Source organism: Rhamphochromis longiceps, linkage group LG20, assembly GCF_057381845.1.
Source record: "Rhamphochromis longiceps isolate RC_006_pf linkage group LG20, R_longiceps_female_GT1.1, whole genome shotgun sequence".
Lineage (NCBI taxonomy): Eukaryota > Metazoa > Chordata > Actinopteri > Cichliformes > Cichlidae > Rhamphochromis > Rhamphochromis longiceps.
In genome coordinates, this window is record NC_140576.1 from 4417462 (window position 1) to 4438840 (window position 21379).

At 39.6% G+C, this 21379-nt stretch overlaps 2 protein-coding genes across 2 annotated transcripts; one reads left to right on the top strand and one right to left on the bottom strand.

The window, feature by feature from the left end:
• Nucleotides 1-1049: 1049 nt before the first annotated feature.
• On the top strand, nt 1050-7783 carry LOC146644727 (uncharacterized). The gene is made up of 7 exons (XM_085395082.1): nt 1050-1383; nt 1519-1617; nt 2156-2187; nt 2555-2580; nt 2710-2763; nt 2855-2917; nt 6836-7783. Exons 1-7 carry the CDS (start codon nt 1302-1304, stop codon nt 7044-7046), a joined length of 567 nt encoding a protein of 188 aa, XP_085251208.1. The 5' UTR covers nt 1050-1301; the 3' UTR covers nt 7047-7783.
• On the bottom strand, nt 7723-18117 carry LOC146644728 (uncharacterized). Its single transcript, XM_085395079.1, has 8 exons — nt 17582-18117; nt 16968-17006; nt 16578-16886; nt 16130-16438; nt 13693-14007; nt 13423-13572; nt 13249-13321; nt 7723-11156 (listed from the first exon to the last, which is right to left on the bottom strand). Exons 1-7 carry the CDS (start codon nt 17613-17615, stop codon nt 13278-13280), a joined length of 1200 nt encoding a protein of 399 aa, XP_085251205.1. The 5' UTR covers nt 17616-18117; the 3' UTR covers nt 7723-11156; nt 13249-13277.
• Nucleotides 18118-21379: the final 3262 nt, after the last annotated feature.

Genomic DNA, 21379 nt, shown 5'->3' on the forward strand with positions numbered 1-21379 from the left:
AGAGCTGTGTTTGTTCAAAATGATGCTAAATTGCATGAATTCCAGATAAGGTATGCTCACAGTGATGTTTTCTGAGCTGAGGTTAAACAGTCCTCCATTTTTTTCGTGAAGACAACCATGCCTGGAATAAATTAAGTTTAGTAGAAAGAACTTCACTCCACAACATCTCAGAGAGAAATCCTGTGGGACCTTTTACTCCGTAACAATGGTTTCTAGTTTACAAATATAAACCAGAAAAGAACGAAGTACAAAGATATGTTAGAGGCAAAAGCTAAAGTTGGGCTCTGACTATGGTTTCCGGTTCATGTGAGTCCTGTTGGAGATTCTTATCTGTAAAGTGGTGCTGCTCAAGAACTTAAACACGATTTTGCGTTTGATAATTGTTTCATTGTTGTTTTTCACAGTGGAAGAAAGTGTTGTTTTTGTTTGTTTTTTTACACAGGTGGAAGTTATAATCCTACATGTTTATAGTTCACAAGATAAAACATTTATATATATATATATATATATATATATATATATATATATATATATATAAATGTTTTATATATATATATATATATATATATATATATATATATATATATATATATATATATATATATATATATATATTAAGGTACCTTAAGGCACATCATATACATTATATTTTCTTTGTATTTCTTTGTAAATTGGGCTGATTCGTATTCATGAATATAGTTTCTAATTGGTGTCTGTCAGTGTTAAGATTTTAGATTTCGTTTAGATTTTCCTCAATAATTCATGTGGACATGACTAGTTTAAATATTTAAATATTATGATGTTATTTATTTATTTATCATTAGATTTTTATCATTTTCTATTTTTGTGAACTGTTTCGTGTAACAAAAAGTCGACATTTTATATCAGAAACTTCGGTCTCAGTAGTCTTATTAACATTAGCCCAGTAGTGGCGCTGTTTCGGTTCTGGAAAGAAAATCGACTAAAAGGAAGAAAAAAATAAACAAAGAAGAGTTCCTCAAACGGAAACGGAAACATGTAAAAGTTTAGTTAAGGTGCGATTTTTTTAAAACATTTGGCTCAATAAACGAGGGCGGGGTTTGAGGTGTTCCACGTTCCCACGCCAACATTCGACTCCGCACGCTCTACTGAGGCTCTTCCCGCCAAATCGTGCAACAAAACGAGCGCTCAGCCATAATCGTTGGGAGGAGGTCTATCTATTTTCTTTTTTTGGTAACTGAAACTAACTACAAGCAAAACATAACCGAAAGGAGAGCCCAGAGAGAGATAAATAACACATTTTTAAATAAGCCAAAGCGAAAATGTCTTCCCTGAGTGACAAATCGGCGCAGGAAATCAGCGACCTGCTCGATGAATACGGAATAAAGCACGGACCTGTGGTCGGTGAGTGGCACAGATACAACTGTTTCCTATGCGCCCGTTTTTGAATCAGTATCCGTGTCAGCTAACTTTACAGCTCTTTCCTAGATGAATAGTTTTACCTGTAATAAAGGTTCCCCGTGTCCTGTTTGTTCACAGAATCTACGAGAAACCTGTATGAGAAGAAACTGAAAGAGGCCATGGCTAAAGGCAAAAGAGCCAAACCATCACCTGACAAAACCTACTACAGAGAAGAGGGTGCGATTCACATTTTCATATATGTGTCAAATTTGTCTCGTGTCCTTTAAAAGGCGTGGAAACTCTATACTATCGTAATTACAAAGACTATAAATTAGTAAAGGAATTACATCGTAGTAATTTCTGTGTAATTATTAATATTATTTATTATTTAAAGGCAGGCCAGTAAGATACAATGTCCTAAGCTCGTTTAAAGCAATTGAACATATAGACATAAACAAATAAAAAGGTAATGATTGACAGTAGCTTCATAATTAATTTTAGATAGTAAGAGTGGGGTCTTTTTCAGTACAAAAATTTATTTATCTGTAGGGTTTTAGTGCATTTAATAATTCATTTTAGTATTTATATTTAAGTTGTTTTTGTTGTTGTTTTTTGTCTTCCACACAAAGAAACACCTAGCCAAGCCAAGCAGCTGGCTAGGCTTTTTACTGTTCTGTTTCAAATGAGAGGTTGTTGATCACGTCATTCACTACAGTCAGAGTTAAGAATGTGCAGGAAACAGTGTAGTGAACATGATATTTGTGTTTTCTTTCAGAGGAGGAAGTCACCTATGTTTACAGGACACCCGTAAGTATCTTTTCCGCACTCCTTCCAGAGGTCTGTACTGCAAAAGCGAGTTCAAGATATTATGCTTGTCTTCCCATTATCTGGACTTCATTTAGGCTAACATCAGCAGCCAGGAGAACCAGTCACACAAAGCTAGTTATCAGCTTGCTAAGTTAACCCTGAGGTTGGGTAGATAAGATGAAATGCTGCTTCGTAGTACAGGCCTCAGGTGGGGCCTCAATTGTTTTGCATTACTCTGGAGTGAAAAGACGCATTTTGATTCTAGCAGAAATGTGTTAGTTGTACTTACACGTAGCAAAATGCCATACCTGTCTGACCTGGAACAGTACTCATTTCATTTCATAATTTTCTTGTTTCTATTTTGCAGACCAAAAGTGAAGCCTCAGGTGACAGGTCAGTTTTCTCACAAATCCTCCACCATCCTGTGAACTCCCTTTCTCCTGCTTTTATCCCCCCTGTTGTTCAGTCATTTAAATAAACAAAACAATCTTAAGTTAGTAACTGCTGCGTGTCTCTGTCCAGGGGGGCTTACCCAAGGGCCAGACAAGAGTGGAATGAGAGAGATTATCAGCACGAGTGAGTGAAAGTCTTACAAACTGCTGTTTTTGGGAGAAACACAAAAACCCTTCATGAACAATTGTTTTTTAACCTTTTTCTCCCTCTACAGGACATCCTACTCGAACTACTCGAAGCCCAAGCCTGAATACAACAGAAGCAGTTATGGTAACGAGTAAGTATTTTTGTATCTATGGTCATACCTCTTTTTTTTTGCAGACAAACTTCAACCTCAAAATGCTAAGCCACCGGGTAAATGCAAATAGCAACGGAATGCTTTTTCATTCAAAATACATTACCTCCTTAAGAGTTAAGAGTTTAAATGAATTTCAAATCATTGCTTTTTTTCATCTTCTTTAAAAACAAGGATATGCTTTGGTTTTAGTTTTAAGAATCTGCAGCTCTGAAGTTGTGAAATCAAAATATCCATGTCACATTAAAGAATCATTTAGACTGACAGCTCTCTAGTGCAAAGTCTGTATGATGTCCCATTGCGCTTTTATGAGAATAGCACAGGTAATTGTCCCGTGGGCTCACAGGGAGTGAGTGGTTATCTCATGCTGTGCCTCCTGCATGGTCTAATATGGCAGCTCCCTTGTGAGGATGTGTCATCATTTCAATACGCTTATGCAGTCCCACAACATTTATTTCCATCCAGAGTTGCTTTAATTTTTTGCCAACATCCTGTATTGATGACAGTATTGTTGGAGCACAGCGTAAAGTCTTCTCTGCATAGCTCAAAGAGTCTCAGTGGGGTTAATGTCAGGATTCATGATGTCTTGTGCTCCCTGAACTACTCTTTTAGTTTCAGTGTGATGAACTGGAATTGTCATCAGGGGAGGGGAAATCCACTGATGGAAAAATCTGGTCATAACACTTATTCAGATAGTCAGCTGACCTCTTAATTTGGGCACATAACTGTGCTGATCCTAGACCCCAGATCATAACAATGCCCCCACAGGCTTGTACAGGAGGCACTAGGCATGATGGGTGCATTGCTTCCTCTCTTCTCTTCCTGATGAGCAATCCCTCGAGAGCAGGTTAGACCTGGAGTCATCAAACCACTTGACCTTTATCCACGATTACAAATCATGGATAAAATTATGCAAATTATGCTCCCAAGCAAAACTTCCAGGTTTAAATAATGTTCTGAATAATTTTAACCCAACTTTAATAGTTTCAGCAGTCTCTTTAGTTGTTCTCTTTGCTTGCTCCAGGGCTAATAATTTGGCCCATCAGGTCCATCTTGTTTTTTCTCACAAGCACAGGATATGTTTTCTGACATGGGTGTGCTTCAGTCAGGACTAAATAACCTGCTCCCAGCAGAAACACATTAATAACTGCAGTAATTATCTAGTGAAAGGTTTCTGCTATTCACTTAGTTAAATCCAGAGGTTGACTTGTGTTTATAAGGCCACCATAGTGTACAGTATTGAGCTGCATTTAATGCCCAACCCTCCTAGAAACTACCCATACGCATCAAAACTCTTGGATCATATATTATTATTTAGAAAGAAACTTATATTCAGGGCAAACCTTATGTCTATGATTTTGGTTATTTGTTCTTTGAGTGTTCTTGCTATTTTACGCTTTCACCTCCTCCTCGTTCAGAGGCAGATATGGTGTTTAACAGAGGTGTGGACTCGAGTCACATGACTTGGACTCGAGTCAGACTCGAGTCATTAATTTTATGACTTTAGACTTGACTTGAAAAAATGTTCTAAGACTTGTGACTTGACTTGGACTTTTACACCAATGACTTGGGACTTGAATTGGACTTGAACCGGTTTACTTGAAAAGACTTGATATTTTACCCCAAATATAAAATTTAACATGCATATTATATAGAGATTGAAAATGTGACGTGATTCACGGGTAGAACCGCAAAGGATTCTGGGAACTCGTGGCAAGCGGTACTAGCGCACGCAGGCTTTCAATTGAAATCAGTTATACAGCGATAAAAAGAAACACAAAAATGTCAAGAAGCTGTTGTATTATTAACTGCAATAGCCGGTCGCATGACAGCCACGGGAAGCCGACGGGTAAAGAGATCGGTTGTTATCGGATTACGTCGTTGAAGAGAAATTGTTCGAGCCATGTTTCCGAAGTAACAAAGACGCGACGGATGGCCTGGATTGCAGCCATTCAAAGATCAAATATAACGTCCCAGAACCCTCCAGCTCATAGGTTAGTCTGCTCCAAGCATTTACACGAAGGTCAGTCTGCTGTTGTAGTTAATACGTCATTTTCATAACATAATTAGTGATATAGGTTACAAGCAAGTCTGGCGCTGAACAGAAATTGTCGCGCTATGCTCCTTTGTTTATTGTGTTTATTGTGCATAAATAGTGAATTGTCCTGACACAATATTGCGTTTCGCTTCTGTTATTATGGTACATTGACAAAAACATATACTTTTATTCACAGGATAAAACAGGTTTTTTGTATCACTAATTGCCCAGTACGATTACAGCATACAATATTGTTGTCACTGCTACATTTCTGTGATGGGTACCAGAAATTATTTCCACTACTAATTAATTACCGTTGAGCTCAAAGGTCCTATTAATAAACGGTTAAGGAATGTGTATTTATGACGACGATTTGTGAGACTGGTAAACTTATGATACGTACGATGGTCTTTCGTTCTACACCAGGGGTGTCAAACTCAAATACACAGTGGGCCAAATTTCAAAACTGGAACAAAGTCGCGGGCTAACGTTAATATTTATTGAATGAATCTTTTCTTATGGACTCAAACACTGTGAAAAACAACAATGAAACAATTATCAAACGCAAAGACTTGCTGAAAAACTGAATATGGAACAAGCAAAGCTTAATACTAAACAATATATATATTAGCTGTATAATACCAGTAGGCCAGCTCTGATAGTAATTTGGTATGGCTTCGCGGGCCAAATGTAATTAGGCTGCGGGCCAAATTTGGCCCGCGGGCCAGAGTTTGACACCTATGTTCTACACGGTGCGTTTCAAGGTCCTGCACCCATCCGTCGGTAAACTGTACCTGGGCTTGTTGCAGTGACCGGAAGTTACTAAACTTCATGAGTGTATGCACTCACTCCAAGAACCGTATGATTATAAATATGCATATAAATATGCTAAGATGAGATAGCTGACTTCATCTAACTAGCAAATGTTGTCCAGGCTACGTTGGTGATACAGTTTTTTTTAATGTGTATGATATTTTTGTCATGCGATTTTAAAGCCGGTCCTACAACCGCATCCAAGAATAACATGCAGCTTATCTCAGAACTGTCGGTGAAAATTATTATTGGAGCTAGGTTTAATTGAGCTGCATTTTAAAGAGGTGCAATTTCACAATTTGTGTATATTTTCTAAGTTCACTATTTTGTCATGTGTTGAGAAAAACACAGATTTTAAAATTACATGGTCTAATATTTACATTTAGCATATAACTGCAACATTATTTTTTCGTTTTGTTTTTTTTAAAGACTCGAAAGGACTTGAAATTCAAAGTTTCAGACTTGTGACTTGACTCGGACTTTTACACCAGTGACTTGAGACTCGACTCTGACTTGCCTGACATTACTTGAGACTTGACTTGAGACTTGAGGATAAAGACTTGAGACTTACTTGAGACTTGCAAAACAATGACTTGGTCCCACCTCTGGTGTTTAATGATGTGTTGTTAAAAGTGAACCAATTACAGTGTATAAAAGAAAGTGTAATTAGACAGGCTACAATGTAACATTTTGATGCACTGGTAATACAATTCATTTTAATTTGAAACTTTTAAGTTCACACGTTACTAAAGTTGAATTTTAATCTTTGATGCAGAGTAATAACTTGTAATGTAGTCAGAAAATTATCTAACATTTCCTTTAGCATTAATTTAGAATATGCATAGCATCTTATTCTGTCTTACCATCAGTCCAAAAGCACACCAGTAATATTTTAGGAGGCTCTAATTATTTTGCACTGACCTCTTATCAAACTGAAAGTTTGTGGGAGCAATTTTCATGCCAGATAAAAACAAGCGATATCATACTAGTTTGAGATGCAGAATTTTAACTATGTGCTGATGCATGATTTCCCCCGATTTCCTTTCCAGACCCGACATGTATGACACTCCGTCCACTTACAGAAGCACCTACGCTAAATCGCCACCCATGAAATCAGGTCAAGATGTTCCAGATGCACCAAAGTCATCACGTCTGATCCCACTGTGGGTTCAGTTTGTGTTCTTCCTGGCTGTGGCAGTCTTCCTCTACTTAGTTTTTTCCACTATGGAGACAAATGAAACCCCCAAAGGGATAAAATGATTTTTTTTTTAAAACCATTATTTCCTTATATTGAATTTTAAGGAATGCACATGATTAAATGCATGCATTTTAGACATTTTATGCAAGATTGTGTTTTTAACAGCAGTACATTCTCTGCTTATGCTTTTAGGCAAAATGTTTATTTGTCACTGAGCTTCAGTACATTATCACTACTCGAATCAACCAGCCCACCACTTTAAAACACACTAAAATCTTCCTCTTTTTTATCTGGACACAAACTGTCCCTCCATCTGCAGTTTCAAGTGATCTGTCGAGGTTTTAAGAGATGATCGTCCACAGCTTAGTCCAAATATGGCCGCAGTTGACCATAAAACATCCAAAGAGTATCACGCAAGATTTTGAAGCTCATATTTTAAAGCTTCAGCTGATTGTCTCTTTTAGCCTCTGCAGTTCACAGTGAATCTGTCTGCATGACCAAAATTTGGGTGGCAGGGTTTTGTTTTGTTTTTCTTAAATAAACATCAAACTTGTACAACATGCATACATTTCTCTCAATATTTTTTGACAGGCTATTTCCCTCAAAACAAAAACTCGTGGCACTGCGTCAACCCAACCTGCATATCCACTTAGTTATTCAGTATGTACCCTTTTCCCTCAACATACTGCTAGTAATGCAGGTGTTTTGAATTCATTGTGTATTTTTAAATATTTGTAGTTTACGGGTCCAACAATGTTTCCATTTTTCAGTTATCAAGTATATTTTGGACATTTTCAAACCAGCTGTAATGCAAGTGCCTCTGTGTATTTGGAGATTTTAAAAAAAAAAGTTTGGGTGGGGTTAAAAATGTAAAAGGTGCACTAGACGAGCTGTTGCCCCCAGTGTTATGATTTGATTCAGTATAATTAAGCTGGATATCATATTTTTGTACTACATAATCCAACTTTAACATCAGCCGGGTTTGTTGTGATTTGTTTTGTATTCCTGTTTCAAAATTGTAACTATTAAAAACGAAGCTTATATATGTAAACATTTAAAGCTTTAGGTATTTTGTTTTTTATTGAAGTCACTTTATTGGGTACACCTATTCACCTGCTTGGTAAAGCAAATATCTTATTAGCCCATAACATGGTAGGTAGACGTTGACCTGCTGAAGTTCAAACTGACCATCAGAATGGGAGAAGAAAGATTATTTGAGTGACTTCTAACACTGCGTGGTTGTTGGTGCCAGATGGGCTGGTCTGAATATTTCAGAAACTGCTGATCTGGGATTTTCACACACAGCCATCTCTGGGGTTTACAGAGAATTGTGCAAAAAGAAAATATCCAGTGAGCAGCAGTTTTCTTTGTTGACGCCAGAGGTAAAAGGAGTATGGTCAGTCTGCTTTGAGCTAATAGTCGGACAAGAATAACTCAAATTGCCACTCATTACAACCAAGGTATGTAGATAAGCAACTTTGAATGCATAGCAGATGGACTGCAGCAGCAGCAGACCACACTGGGTGCCACTCCCATCAGCTAAGAACAGCAAGCTGAGACTGGGATTCACAAAGGCTCGCTAAAATTCAACAAAAGAAGACCGGAAAAGCACAAGTCTCAATTTTCTGCTTCAGTATTTGGGTGGTACGGTCAGAATTTGGCTCAAGTAACATGAGCATATAATAATCTTGTACCATGGCACAAAGCTCAGATCATCTCCAGCTGGTTTCTTGAACATGAGTTTAGTGTACTTATTTGGTTTCCACAATCACCAGCACAATACTCTAACTGGGCATCAGCCAGGCTTTTACACGTCGCTGCTCCTGCTCCTCTTTTCTAGTACTATGGCAAATTAATTTTTTGTACTATAATAAAAAACATAATCCCGAAATCCCAGTTAGGCCACTGAAAAAACCAAAAAGAAACAATGGTGTGGAAGAGTTGCTCAATCAATAGCATAGTGACCTCCATAACACTATGAAGCCACTGTGCCATTGGCTGACTGAAACCTTTAGTGTTCAGACCCCCAGGGGACACATACGCAGAGCACACTGAAAGGGACCAAGGAAAAGAAAAACAGGTGCATGAATGCTAGGGTGCAGCTGAATAGTCAGATTTGCTTAGCAGCGCTCCTGCATGAGGGAAGTGACCCAGACGTATCTGCATCTGTGAGGCAGCTTTTAATAAGAGCTACTCAAATTCTCTGAATACTAAGGAAAGGTGCTTCAGTGCTTCATGTGTTTGGCATAGGATAGATTAGACCAAGCTTCTGAGTTAATCTCATAGGGATGCATCATACGACCATCATGAAAACAGTTAAGAAAAGTGACAACCTGGCACAGATCATGTAAATATTAAAATATGTCCATTTCCATTACCAGTTTCTTTTGAATTCTCAACAACAGGCTGTTTATCACTCCCAAACTAATAGGATTGCTACTGTGATAAAATCTGCTTCTAGGTATGTTTTGGTGGGAATTACCTGACATGAAGAACAGGTTTATTTATATAAGATTGAGCTGTTTAGATCTTTAAGGAACACAACAGTTCGATTTGCATTTGCAGTGTCTGTACTGCCACACTTTTGGATCATCATGGAGCTTTATGTCAGCCGGGATAAGTGAACAGGGAGCTGGAAGGTTTGGAGTGTTGCATCTCCATCCAGCTATGAAATAAGAAAATAAGATGTAGTCTCATTTTGTTAGGCTATAAGTCCTGCATGAAACGACATGGTAAAGAACACATGCGGGTGAATTAAGAAGTGCATTTTGGATATTGTAGTTTCAGCACTGCACAGTACTGCTAGAAGCCCTCCTTCAATCTCCTTCACACCTTTCCTTGACCTCCTGACTTTTTCCAACAAACTCAAGGAAAAGTGTTCCGTGAAATAAGGTAGGAGGTAATTGTGTGGACTATTCAACCACACCCCACCCCACAAATCCACTTTGCACTAAAATTAGCACTCCCACTTACTACAAAAAATAAAAATAAAAATGCACAAATACATTTACACACACTTTCTAAGCTGCATGGTAATCATCGTGGGCTATCATTATCTAAGCAGTTGCTCAAGCGCCTGCAAGACAGTCACACACATAAACCGTCAAAATGTTCAAACAACCAGCAAATTCGTAAAAGTTGTCATGTGCAAGTTTATGATTTCTAGTGTGCAAATGTTAAAGAATGCAGTAAAAGTGCAGAGGGCTAACTAGACGTGCACAGTATTATCCAAAACAGAATACGGTTTATTCTGAAACAGCAACCTCTTCATTACATTGTTAATGACATAAGATGCATAGTAGTGTTGAACTTTACATACAAAAATGGCAATTTATTCTTTAAGGATCATTGATCTGTAGGCAAGTATGCATCGAGCCTTTAATGCCTCTCATTAGCGTCACTTTTTTAAAAAAAAAACTACATATACATAGATACCTACGTCACAGTTTCCCCAGTTTAGCTTTTAGTAGCAATTTCCACCTCATACATCACAGCAATAGTCATGTCTGAGTGAATCTCACAGCTACTCTGAGTCTTTATCGACTTGGATCCAGAAATAGTTTCTACAGTCCGTCAGACCGTGTCTGAAATCATTCACTACGCTTTGTTACTTTTCATTGAGTCCTGTGTAGAGGATTATGCTACTCAAATATGATGGGTAGGTGTCGACTAAATAAATACAGGCATGCATTTTTGTGATAAATATATATTACACCAAGGATTTTTTTCCCCCTAATGATTAATGCACATACTTCTGTGGCAGTTTGTTTCCTTTCTCATATTAGCCATTTTTCTTCTTCCGTGTTGGGCTTGTTTGCAGTGCATTGTGGGGTTGAATGAGTCCGCTAAATAGCATGTAGTGATCCCATACATTTTATAGTGAGGGATTTCAGACACAGTCTTCTGTGGTAGTGTCACAACGATGCAACGCTGAATGGTCACTCAGGTCTTTTGTTCTGCCACAGTAACAAAGACGAACGAAGTAACGCAGCCTTAGATTGGTCGGTGGTAATCACAAGTAAAGACTGTCTCATCCAGGATTTAGTGAAATGGTTCCAGCTGGCACCTTTTCCAAAAGGTGTGGTAGATTAGGAGCCAAGCTGGTTGGTTCTGTTTTTACATCTCCTGCCATCTAGATCCATGAAGGACACACGGAGAGCCCTGAAAATTGGCTTGAAAAGGGGAAATATATATTACTCTCCAATAAGTCAGTCAAGACACAAATTCTACAAAAGCATATAAGCAATAAATTAAACTACTAGAGTGGCTATAACGCACATGAAATTCATGTTTGTATTTTATTTACTTGATCAATAGCCTGGTTGCAATTACATTTTTTTTCAACTTTGTATTTAAGCTTGTAACTGACATTTATGCAATATAATCAAGTAAATGCAGAGTAAACACAAAGAATGTATGCTTAAATCCAAAGAGAATTTGAATAGTTTTCTTCAACATACACTAATATATAATATATATATATATATTAGTGCTGTCAAACAATAAAAATGGTTAATCAGATTCATCACAGGGTTACTGTGGATTAATTTTGATTAATCACGATTAAATATCATTCATTTTTATTCATATTAATTGCATTTAAATTTGCATGTGCAAACAGACTCGGAAAAAAAGGGGAAATATACACACTTAACACGTTTATTGAACATCTTGAACATTCGTGTTAACAAAAAACTCCATAAACATGTATCCACTCTCTCTCTGCCACTCTTGGGGAGGCACTTCAAGTCTTTGAAACGAGGAACCAAAGATATGTAAAGCGCGTGTTCTCAATGACATTAATAGGTCTGCAGTTTGTTGCAATCCACTTGGCAATTGTGTCAGTCAATATTTCCGAGGTAGACTTACTGAGTCCCCAATGCTGCGCGAGTGTACTGTCGCAAGCTGGGTGACGCTTTAGCCAAAGTCCTAGCAGCATCCCCAGCTAATGTATGCTTCACGTCGATGAGATATTTCAAGCTGGAAGTGCTTCGGTGAAAAGAAAATTCCTTCTTGCACAATGTGCATAATACTTTATGTCGGTTGACTGTTCCGTCTTGTTTTTTTTTAATACTCAAATTTCCCATTGAGCGAGCCAATGTGCGTTTATCATTTTCAATATTGAATTGATTGGTTCAGCTGCCCGTCACTTTCAGAACAACTCCCCATTTGCACATGTGCCAGGGTACCTCCACTTGGACAAATTGCCCAAAATACATTGACAGAAAAATTTCAGATTTTTTGACATACTGCACTCCAGATGCGTTAATTGCATTAAAAATTTAATCTCGTTGACCGTAATGGCAGATTAGTTTGCGTTAACGGTTAATTTCGACAGCGCTAGTTTATATACTAAAAAACACCACATTAAACTGTTTTTTAAAACAAATAATGGCAAAAATTAATAAACTTCTATCCCTGTCAGAAGATAAATTGTTACCATATTTTTCCGCACTATAAGGCACACTTAACATCCTTTAATTTTCTCAAAAATCAACAATGCGCCTTATAATCCGGTGCGCCTTATGTATGAATTCTGGTTGTGCGTACTGACCTTGAACCGATTTTATGTGGTACACGGCGCTCAAAAATCTGTCAAAAAATGTTTTAGTATGTCTTTGGTAAGCTACGAAGCCGCACCGCTTGACGGATTGTCGGAGCATTACGGCTACCGTAGTCAGGAGCCTCGCACAGTAATCTGGGTCCAAAACTCCGTCCCTTTCAGGTCCAAAACACTGCAGCATCACTGAGAGTTAAAAACTGTCTAAATTCTTTCATCTTTAATAAAATGATCAGCGTTGCTGCTTTGAATCACCTTGTTGTTGAATTGTGCTATACAAATAAACTTGCCTTGCCTTGCCTTGCCTTTACCGGGTGTAACAATTAAGTTTAACATCCAGGCATCCATGAAAACAGAATGTATAAAATTTAATGGAGTTAGAAGTTAGCAGGAAGTTAGCTCGCTAGTTTCCTCCTAAACATCATATTGCATGTTCTGACTGAGAGATTTCTGAAAAACTTAAAACTTACAGCTCTGCTATCACTTCCAACATAAATGAAGACAGAAAACTTAACAACAGTGATATTTGTAGGGTTACTGAAGTTGGGCTAGCTGGTATATAATGATGTGCTACGTGATCGCTAGCGACACAGCTATGTTAGCATCCGGTGCGCCATATGTATGAAAACAGACCCATTCATCGACAGTGCGCTTTATAATCCGGTGCACCTTGTGGTTCGTGCAAGAATTATGTACTGAAATACCTTCAGGTATCTGCTGCCTGCATTCCAGATCACAGCTTGTTTGTCGATAAAGCAATATAAGTGTTGTCCACACCTGCCAACAGAAGCACACTTCTTACCCTTGGGTACATACACAGGATGCTTTCAGAAAAGAGAGTTATTCAAATCTCTGCTGCAGGTGAAAAAGGAACTCACAGGTTCTGGTCTCTCTCTCCAGCTCTGAGGGCTTCCTCTCCTTATTACACAGTACCTTGGCCACAATGACTATGATGATGAGAGCCACCACAAATGTCAGACCAGACACGAGCCAGCTGATACCCATTGGACTCAGGATGGGATCTGGATCTGAGAACGAGAGGACTTTTCTGTAGGTATGTGTAACTTGTATATCTAAATAAAACGAATATTTAAAAAAACAAAACAAAAAAACATGTTTTTTTATATCGACATGCAACAAAGTCTCACCTCTGACAGCTATAGGCAGGGGCTGGCTCTCTCTGGAGACGAAGGTACGCCCGCCTAGCTGGACCCGGTACAGGCAGTAATAGTAGCCCTCGTTGGAGCTCTGGGCGTTAGGAAAGGTGAAAGTGACGGACGGGGTGAGTGCGGGCAGAGTCTGGCGCACTGTGCCATTAGAGCGGATCAAACGCAGCTGGAAGGAACCCCCGGGGTACTGTTGTAGGGTGGAGCAGGTGATATTAAAACTTTGGCCTTTGATGACAGAACCAGCCGGGGCCTCAGCGGACGTGTTGTACCAGTGCTGGGGAGTCAGGAGCTCCACTGTAGACCAGCCAATAAAAATGAAACGGTGAAACTGGTTAATCAATGTCAGAATTTTAAAATAATGTCAAAAAAGATGGACAAATGGAGAAAAATCCAACATGGTTTCAGTTTTGGTCAAAATACTTTAAAAAACAAAATTCCCCAAAGAAGTCACTCACCAATTCCAATCACTGAATTTAAATGGCCTGGTAAATGGCCTGTATTTATATAGCGCTTTTCTAGTCCCTAAGGACTAAAATTTGGGTATTTCAATCACTTCAACATCCACAGGTGTGTAAAATCAAGCCCCTAGGCCAGTGGTTCTTAACCTGGGTTCGATCAAACCCTAGGGGTTCGGTGAGTCGGTCTCAAGGGTTCGGCAGAGCCTCCACCGTGACATGCATGGCTCATTTTGTGCACCAATAAAAAACATATGTCTTGAATTTGAAATAAATCATATTTTATTTTTCACTAAAGAGGGGTTCAGTGAATGCGCATATGAAACTCGTGGGGTTCAGTACCTCCAACAAGGTTAAGAACCACTGCCCTAGGCACTGCTTTTACAAACAGCTGTAAAACAATGGGTCGCTCTCAGGGGCTCAGTGAATTTCAGTGTGGTACTGGACTTTTTACCTGAGCAACAAGTCTAGTCCTGCAATTTCATCACTGCTAAATATTCCAAATTCAGCTGTTAGTGGTATTATAAAAAAAATTAAAGGAATTGGGAAAGACAGTAACTCAGCCACAAACTGGTAGGTCATGTAAAAAGTCACAGAGTGACAGCGGATGCTGAGCACAGAGTTGGAAGAGGCCACCAATTTTCTGCAGTCATTCACTACAGACCTCCAAACTTCATGTGGCCTTCAGATTAGCTCAAGAACAGTATGTAGACAGCTTCACGGAATGGGTTTCCACGGCTGAGCAGCTGCATCGAAGCCTCACGTCACCAAGCACAATGCAAAGCGTTGGATGCAGTGGTGTTAAGCGCACCGCCACTAGCCTCTAGATCAATACAGACAAGTTCTCTGGAGTGACAAATCACGCTTCTGTCTGGCAATCTGATGGATGAGTCTGGGTTTGGCGGTTGTCAGGAGAACAGTACTTGTCTGACTGCATTGTGCTAAGTGTAAAGTTTTATGGAGGGGGATTATGGGGAACTCTTAATGCTTCAGCGTACCGAGACAAGTTGAACAATTTCATGCTCCAGCTTTGTGGGAACAGTGGCCCCCAGATGCCCCTTCCTGTTCTAACATGACTGTACACCATAGCACAAAGCAAGGTCCATAAAGACATGGAGGAGGAAGTTTGGTGTGGAAGAACTTGACTGGCCTGCACAGAGTCCTGACCTCAACCTAAAGGAATGCCTTTGGCATGAATTAGCGCAGAGACTGCGAGCCAGGGCTTCTTGTCCAACATTAGTGTCTGACCTACAAATGCCCTTCTGGAAGAATGATCAAAAATTCCCATAAACACACTCCTGGACCTTATGGAAATCCTTGCCAGAATAGCCATTATAGCCGCAAATGGTGGGCTGATATCATATTACAACCTATAGAGGGTTTTAATGGGGTGTCACTCAATTTTTTAAGTGTGTGTAAACAGATGAGTGAATACTTTGGCAATATAGTATATTTTCCTATCTAATCTGAACATTTCTAGCCAGTTGAGGGAACTGAGGTCGAGTTCATTCTCAGTCATCAATAACATTTTAATAATCTGACACACATTAATAAACAGTCAGATGTCGTACAATGGAAACAGAAATCTGCACAGACGCTTCTAAAATGCTGTTTTTGCTGTGTGAGCACCCATCTGTTTATGGCAGACATGCTGGGTGTGACTAACCAGTCTGAACCAGTCTGCCTGCTAACACTCTGTACATCTTCAAGGTCAGTTTTCCTTATCAAGATGTCTCCCACCGAGGTGCCTCTGTGCACTCTGTGAGTGCAGAAAATATTTTGCGAGTCTGTTCATGCTGATCCTTTTGCATAGGCTCTTATGATAAAAAAAAAGACACAAAAGACATCTGAAGTGTTCTTGAGTTTTCAGATTCACACCACAGCAGATTGCACAAAACATAATGTGCAACTGAAAAGGGCAATGGCGCAATAGTGTTACTGTCAAAGCAGCAGTGACTCACCTACAGTGATGTTGATTGCGTTGCTGGGTGGGGAACTGAGAAGCCTTGTAGGAAAGCCACTCTTGATCCTGTACCCACAACTGTAGCTGCCTTGGTGGAAAGTCTCTACATCGGACAGGGTGAGCTCCATCATATTCTGGGTCTGGTCTGCTCTCTGTGTAACCAGCGGTGTGGACACTCCATTTTTGTACAGGTGAAAGTCACTGAGGTGATGACCCAACAGAACCCTGCAGACAAAGCGAACGGACTCCCCGGGGAAGAACACAGTGTGGGGTGACATCAGGGTGAGGATGGGTGTTAAAAGAGTACCTGAGAGAATAGAAAAAAAATATAACCACAACATTACATTACATTTTTCAGTTATGACACTGACACTCAGTCCAGAGTCTTTATGTATCAACAAAGCAGAAATGACTCAGCACTGGTTCTCAGCACTGTTCGATCTCACCTGAGCACTTCACGCTTGCATCGTTCTCATGGGTGCAGTGCAGGTTGCTGTTGAGGACAACACTGCAGTGTAATAAACTGCTCTCCTGTCCAGAGCACTGGACTTGATGCAGCCAGATAGGTCCACTGGCTTTACGAAATCTTAGACCATTATGGACATTTTCAGCCAAGCCACAACCTAGCTCCAAGCACACTACATCAGCGGCCCGGAAATCCCATCCGTAGTCGCAGACAGTTCCCCATTCCTTGTGGCGAAGCACCTCAACTCTGCCAGAACAATTGTTGTCCCCATCCACTAGTCTGACCCCACCTGAGGATCAGGAGGAAACTACTTAGACATACAAAGTGCAAGCCTGTGAATGCAGGAGGTTTAAATCAGTTCTAGGCTTACCGAAAGCGGTCACTCTATCCCACAGAGCACCCAGCAGGCCTGAAAGGAAATAACAAAAACAAAAGAATAGTAGCCATTTTCTTGCTTGTTCATTATTAGAGAGTCCAGTTTTGGTGGGAGTGGGAAACTACAGCTACAACCTTGTGATCCGTTAATGGTTTGTGAAGCCGTAAAGATGTGCCTGATAGGCTTTCTACCTGATTTCAGTGGACTAGATGCCTCAGATGTCACCCAACAATTCATCAAAGTTGCAATAACTGTCCATTTTAAAATAGCACTCACTAAGACCTTCATGAAGGTCACATTGAAAAATATTTTAGCTGAGCAATTCCGATGCAATTCGCAGTAAAAGTTATACCATAGTGGTTACTGTTTATATAAGCTAACGAAACAGTTTTGTAACGTTAGAAATCAGTTTGCCCACTTATATGATTTTAAGCAGATTTTTTGTTAGTTTTTTTAGTTTCACGTGGGTGAATACATATATAATGTGTAACCAACGACAAAGTCCTACCTGGTTATCTTATAATCACCAGAATATGAGCCACCAACCTCAGAGCAACCTAATTCACATACAGCTGGAAGACAGGCCAAGCTAGGCATTTTTAGCTTACCCGTTAAAAGGATGTAAAGGAATCCCATCAGCATCTTCTCCTCAGCCTTCCATCGGCTGTGCAGGGAGCCCGTTGTCTTGCTGTTGGTGCAGACAGCCGCTGAAACACATCGGCTAAGAAGACTCGGGTGGGCTACTGAACCAAGCAGAAACTCACGAGGAAGAAAGGGCTAACGGCTAACCGAGTGTAAACAGCTAACAGTGGGGCAGCAGCGGCCGTAGATAAAAACATTATCGAGATATGAGCAGTGGCAGACAATGGGGTGGTGAACAGTGGATTCCTGCGCACAGATCAAGTGAGTCTCCTGCTGTTCATTGTGACGAATCCAGGTGTTGCAAACAGCGTTGCAACGTCCATAGCTACCTACGTGCCTTCTGGCTGCCGTACTCACGTCAACGGTGACATTAGCCAGCCAGGTGCTGAGTTCTTCGCTCGTGCTAGGCCCTGCTAGATTGGATCAGCTCTGCTGCGACCCGCCCAAACAAATTCCTAACAACCAATCCTCCAACCTATCCAGACGGTACTAACGAATCACAGCACAGCTGCTCTCCCAGCCTCGGCTCCTTCTCTCTACCACAGACAGGGGTCACCATCCAGCCGCAGTGCTACGCTGGTCTCACCTTTCGTCTTTGGAAGTGGTGGACTGCAAAAACCATTATCACCAAGTACAGATACCGATACTTTTAACTTATGCAGGCGGAATTTGTGGGGTAAAGCACGGTGTCAGGATTTATAGCATGAATGCATCACTAATATGCTAAAAATCAATACGTTTTAATGACCACTACATATTTGGATTTTTGCTTTCCCATTGATTTAACAGTCATAATGGGCATTCATCCCTGTTCTTTTTTCCAGGATGGATTGATTGTGCAGCATACACCATTACTTTACTTTAAAAACCAGAATTGAGTGCACACGTTTGATTTTATTTTGGATTTTCTTTCATCTTTAAGGGTCCAAAATGTACAAGCAGATTTTAATATGTACATTACTCACTTAAGTCTTTTAATAAGTGGTGCTGAAGGTTCTACAGTGTCTTTTGAATTGACAAGACCAAGCGTTATTATATTATTGTTAGTGATTAGGATTTACTACAAATGGTCAGTCACTGGACTGACCAATATTGAGAACAATGGCAAAGTCCAAGGAATTATAGATTTACATATGTTGGGAAGGTCTCTTGGAGTCATTTCCAAACAACTGCAGATTCTAAGGTCATCAGTTCAAAAAAACTGTGCATAAGTACAAGTTATTCAGATGTGTCACCACGTTGCCAAGTTCTGGAAGAAGGCCCTAACTGTCACCCTCAGATGAAAGGAAATTGGTTAGGATGTTCAGGAACAACCAAAGCTCAATCCTGCCATGAACTGGAAATTGCTGGAACACCAGAAGTCTCTGTCCACAGAGAAGAAAGTTTCACTTTGCTGAGAAGAAAAAAGGATCACCTGCTCCAAATTGATGCCTTCAAGCGCCACTGAAATTTGCTGACAAAAATTATTTGGCCACAATTAAAAAAAATATGTAAGGTAAAGGTGAGGCTTTCAAACATAAGAACATTGTATCATTTGTCAAGCACGGTGGTGGTAGCATCGTGCTCTGCGGCTGTTTTGCTGCCAGTGGGACTGGTAAATTGGACAATGTGGATAGAATGATGGAGGACGACTACCTCCAAATTCCCAAACACACATCAAAACTGGTTTTGGAAAGGCTGACGCAGGTTAACATGAAGCTTTTAGACTGACCTTCCCAAGCTTCGACCTCAACCTTGTTAAAAAATATATGGACTACACTTAAAAGCAGAGTCTGTTCCAGGAAACCAACCAGTTCAAATAAACTCTACCAATTCTGCCAATAAGAGCAATCAATTATCAAGCCAAAAGTATGGCAGAAGCTTGTTGGTGACTACAAAATGAATCTGGTTGAGGTGCAACATGTCAACTAAATATTAAATGGTAAAAATGGTAAATGGCCTGTATTTATATAGCGCTTTACTAGTCCCTAAGGACCCCAAAGCGCTTTACATATCCAGTCATCCACCCATTCACACACACATTCACACACTATTAGTGGGAATGTATGTATATACTTGAGCCTGTATGTATACTTTGGAGAAAATTCCAAATTAATTTGTACTTTGCACCCAGTTCATGTTTTTTAAAGTCATTAAAGATGTTTGCTGTACAATCATTCCACCCTGGAAAAAAACAGTTCAAAGAAATCATTAAAAGCCCAAAATTAACATGATATTCATGCTCATGAGAATATGCAAACTTCTGACCACAGCTATAAGTTTCCTGGATCTTCGTTTCCTCTCTGGAAGGACAGTGCCAGTGTGCTAAGGGTATTTTTCCTCCTCGTCTCTTCATTTTCTGTTTTCTGCTCTGAGTTCTTATTTTCACAGTTTTTCATGTTTGTATAAAATGTTGTCATAGCAGAAAAAATCCTTCCTGCACGCATCACTGTCTGCTGTGTTTTCATTTACAGCCACAAAATAATTCCACAGGAGTCTCCTTTTTTTCCTGCCATCATGCTCTCACTCACTGTCTGCTCAGCACTGTTGAGTCATATGATCGCACACTACAAAACACAATAGAGCACAGCAGGCATCTCCCTTCATTTTGAAATTGAAGTGTGTGTGAATGTGTAACGATCTAGTTGCAATGCCCATGTTGATATTGATACTATGGATATTTGGATCAAACCACCCACTCATAGCTGTAGAGATACCTGGAAATGCCAGGCTCTGTACTATCACAGTACATACAAAACACAAAATTTGGTTTAATGTGACAGCAGATTTTCAGGTTTCCAGTCTTCTGTTGTACCAATTTAGAGAGTCCATGCAAACTGTAGCCTTAGTTTCCTGTTAATTAGCTGACAGGAGTGGCACCCAGTGTGGTCTGCTGCTGCTGTAGCTCATCTGCGTCTAAGTTTGACATGTTGTTGACAGTCTCTTACCTCTTGTGTGTATATATAATGATGTGAAACAGTATTTGGCCTCTTGTTTCAGATCACGAAACAAATTGTAGTATTAGACAAAGATAACCAGAGTAAATCCAAAATGTAGTTTTTAGATGATGGTTTCATTTATTAAGGGGGGAAAAAAAGAAATGCAAACCTACCTGGCCCTGTGTGAAATAAAAATAATTGTTCCCTAAGTCTAATAACGGTTTGGCACCCATGGGAGCAAGAACTGCAATCAAGTATTTGTTTTTCACATCACTGTGGATCTTTGCAGTTGTTTTAATTCAGCCTCACTGGACAGTTTTCGAGCATGAAGACCTGTTTAAGGTCATTGCAAAGCAACTCAATCAGATTTTATCATTTTTATATGATATATGATATGTTGCTTTGGGAGATCTGCATCACGTTGTCAGGTTGTACACTACGTTTTCTATTTACTCTGCTTATTTTTTACTAATATTAAAATTTGTTAATTGTGAGAAAGATTTTTAAGAAATCAGGAAGGGAGAAAATACTTTTTCATTGCTCTGTGTATTTGAGAGATAAAATGCAAAACAGAGCTAGAGCAACTCCCTCTCTCTCAAATTTAAATATTAACTTAAATAATCGTGAGTTACCAAGGGCTTTACTAGTAAATATAAAAACAGTTTTTAAAGCCTTTATAAAAGGGTGACCTATCAGGAAGTCACACCCTGTATACGTTTCCTAGAATGGGAATTCCACATGACAGCCTTAGCCGCAGTCCTTTGGTCAGAAACCTGTTTGTGCTGGTTGGAGAGGGCCATGTGAGTGAATCAACTAAAACAAAATGCAGCAGAAAGGACAAGTTCT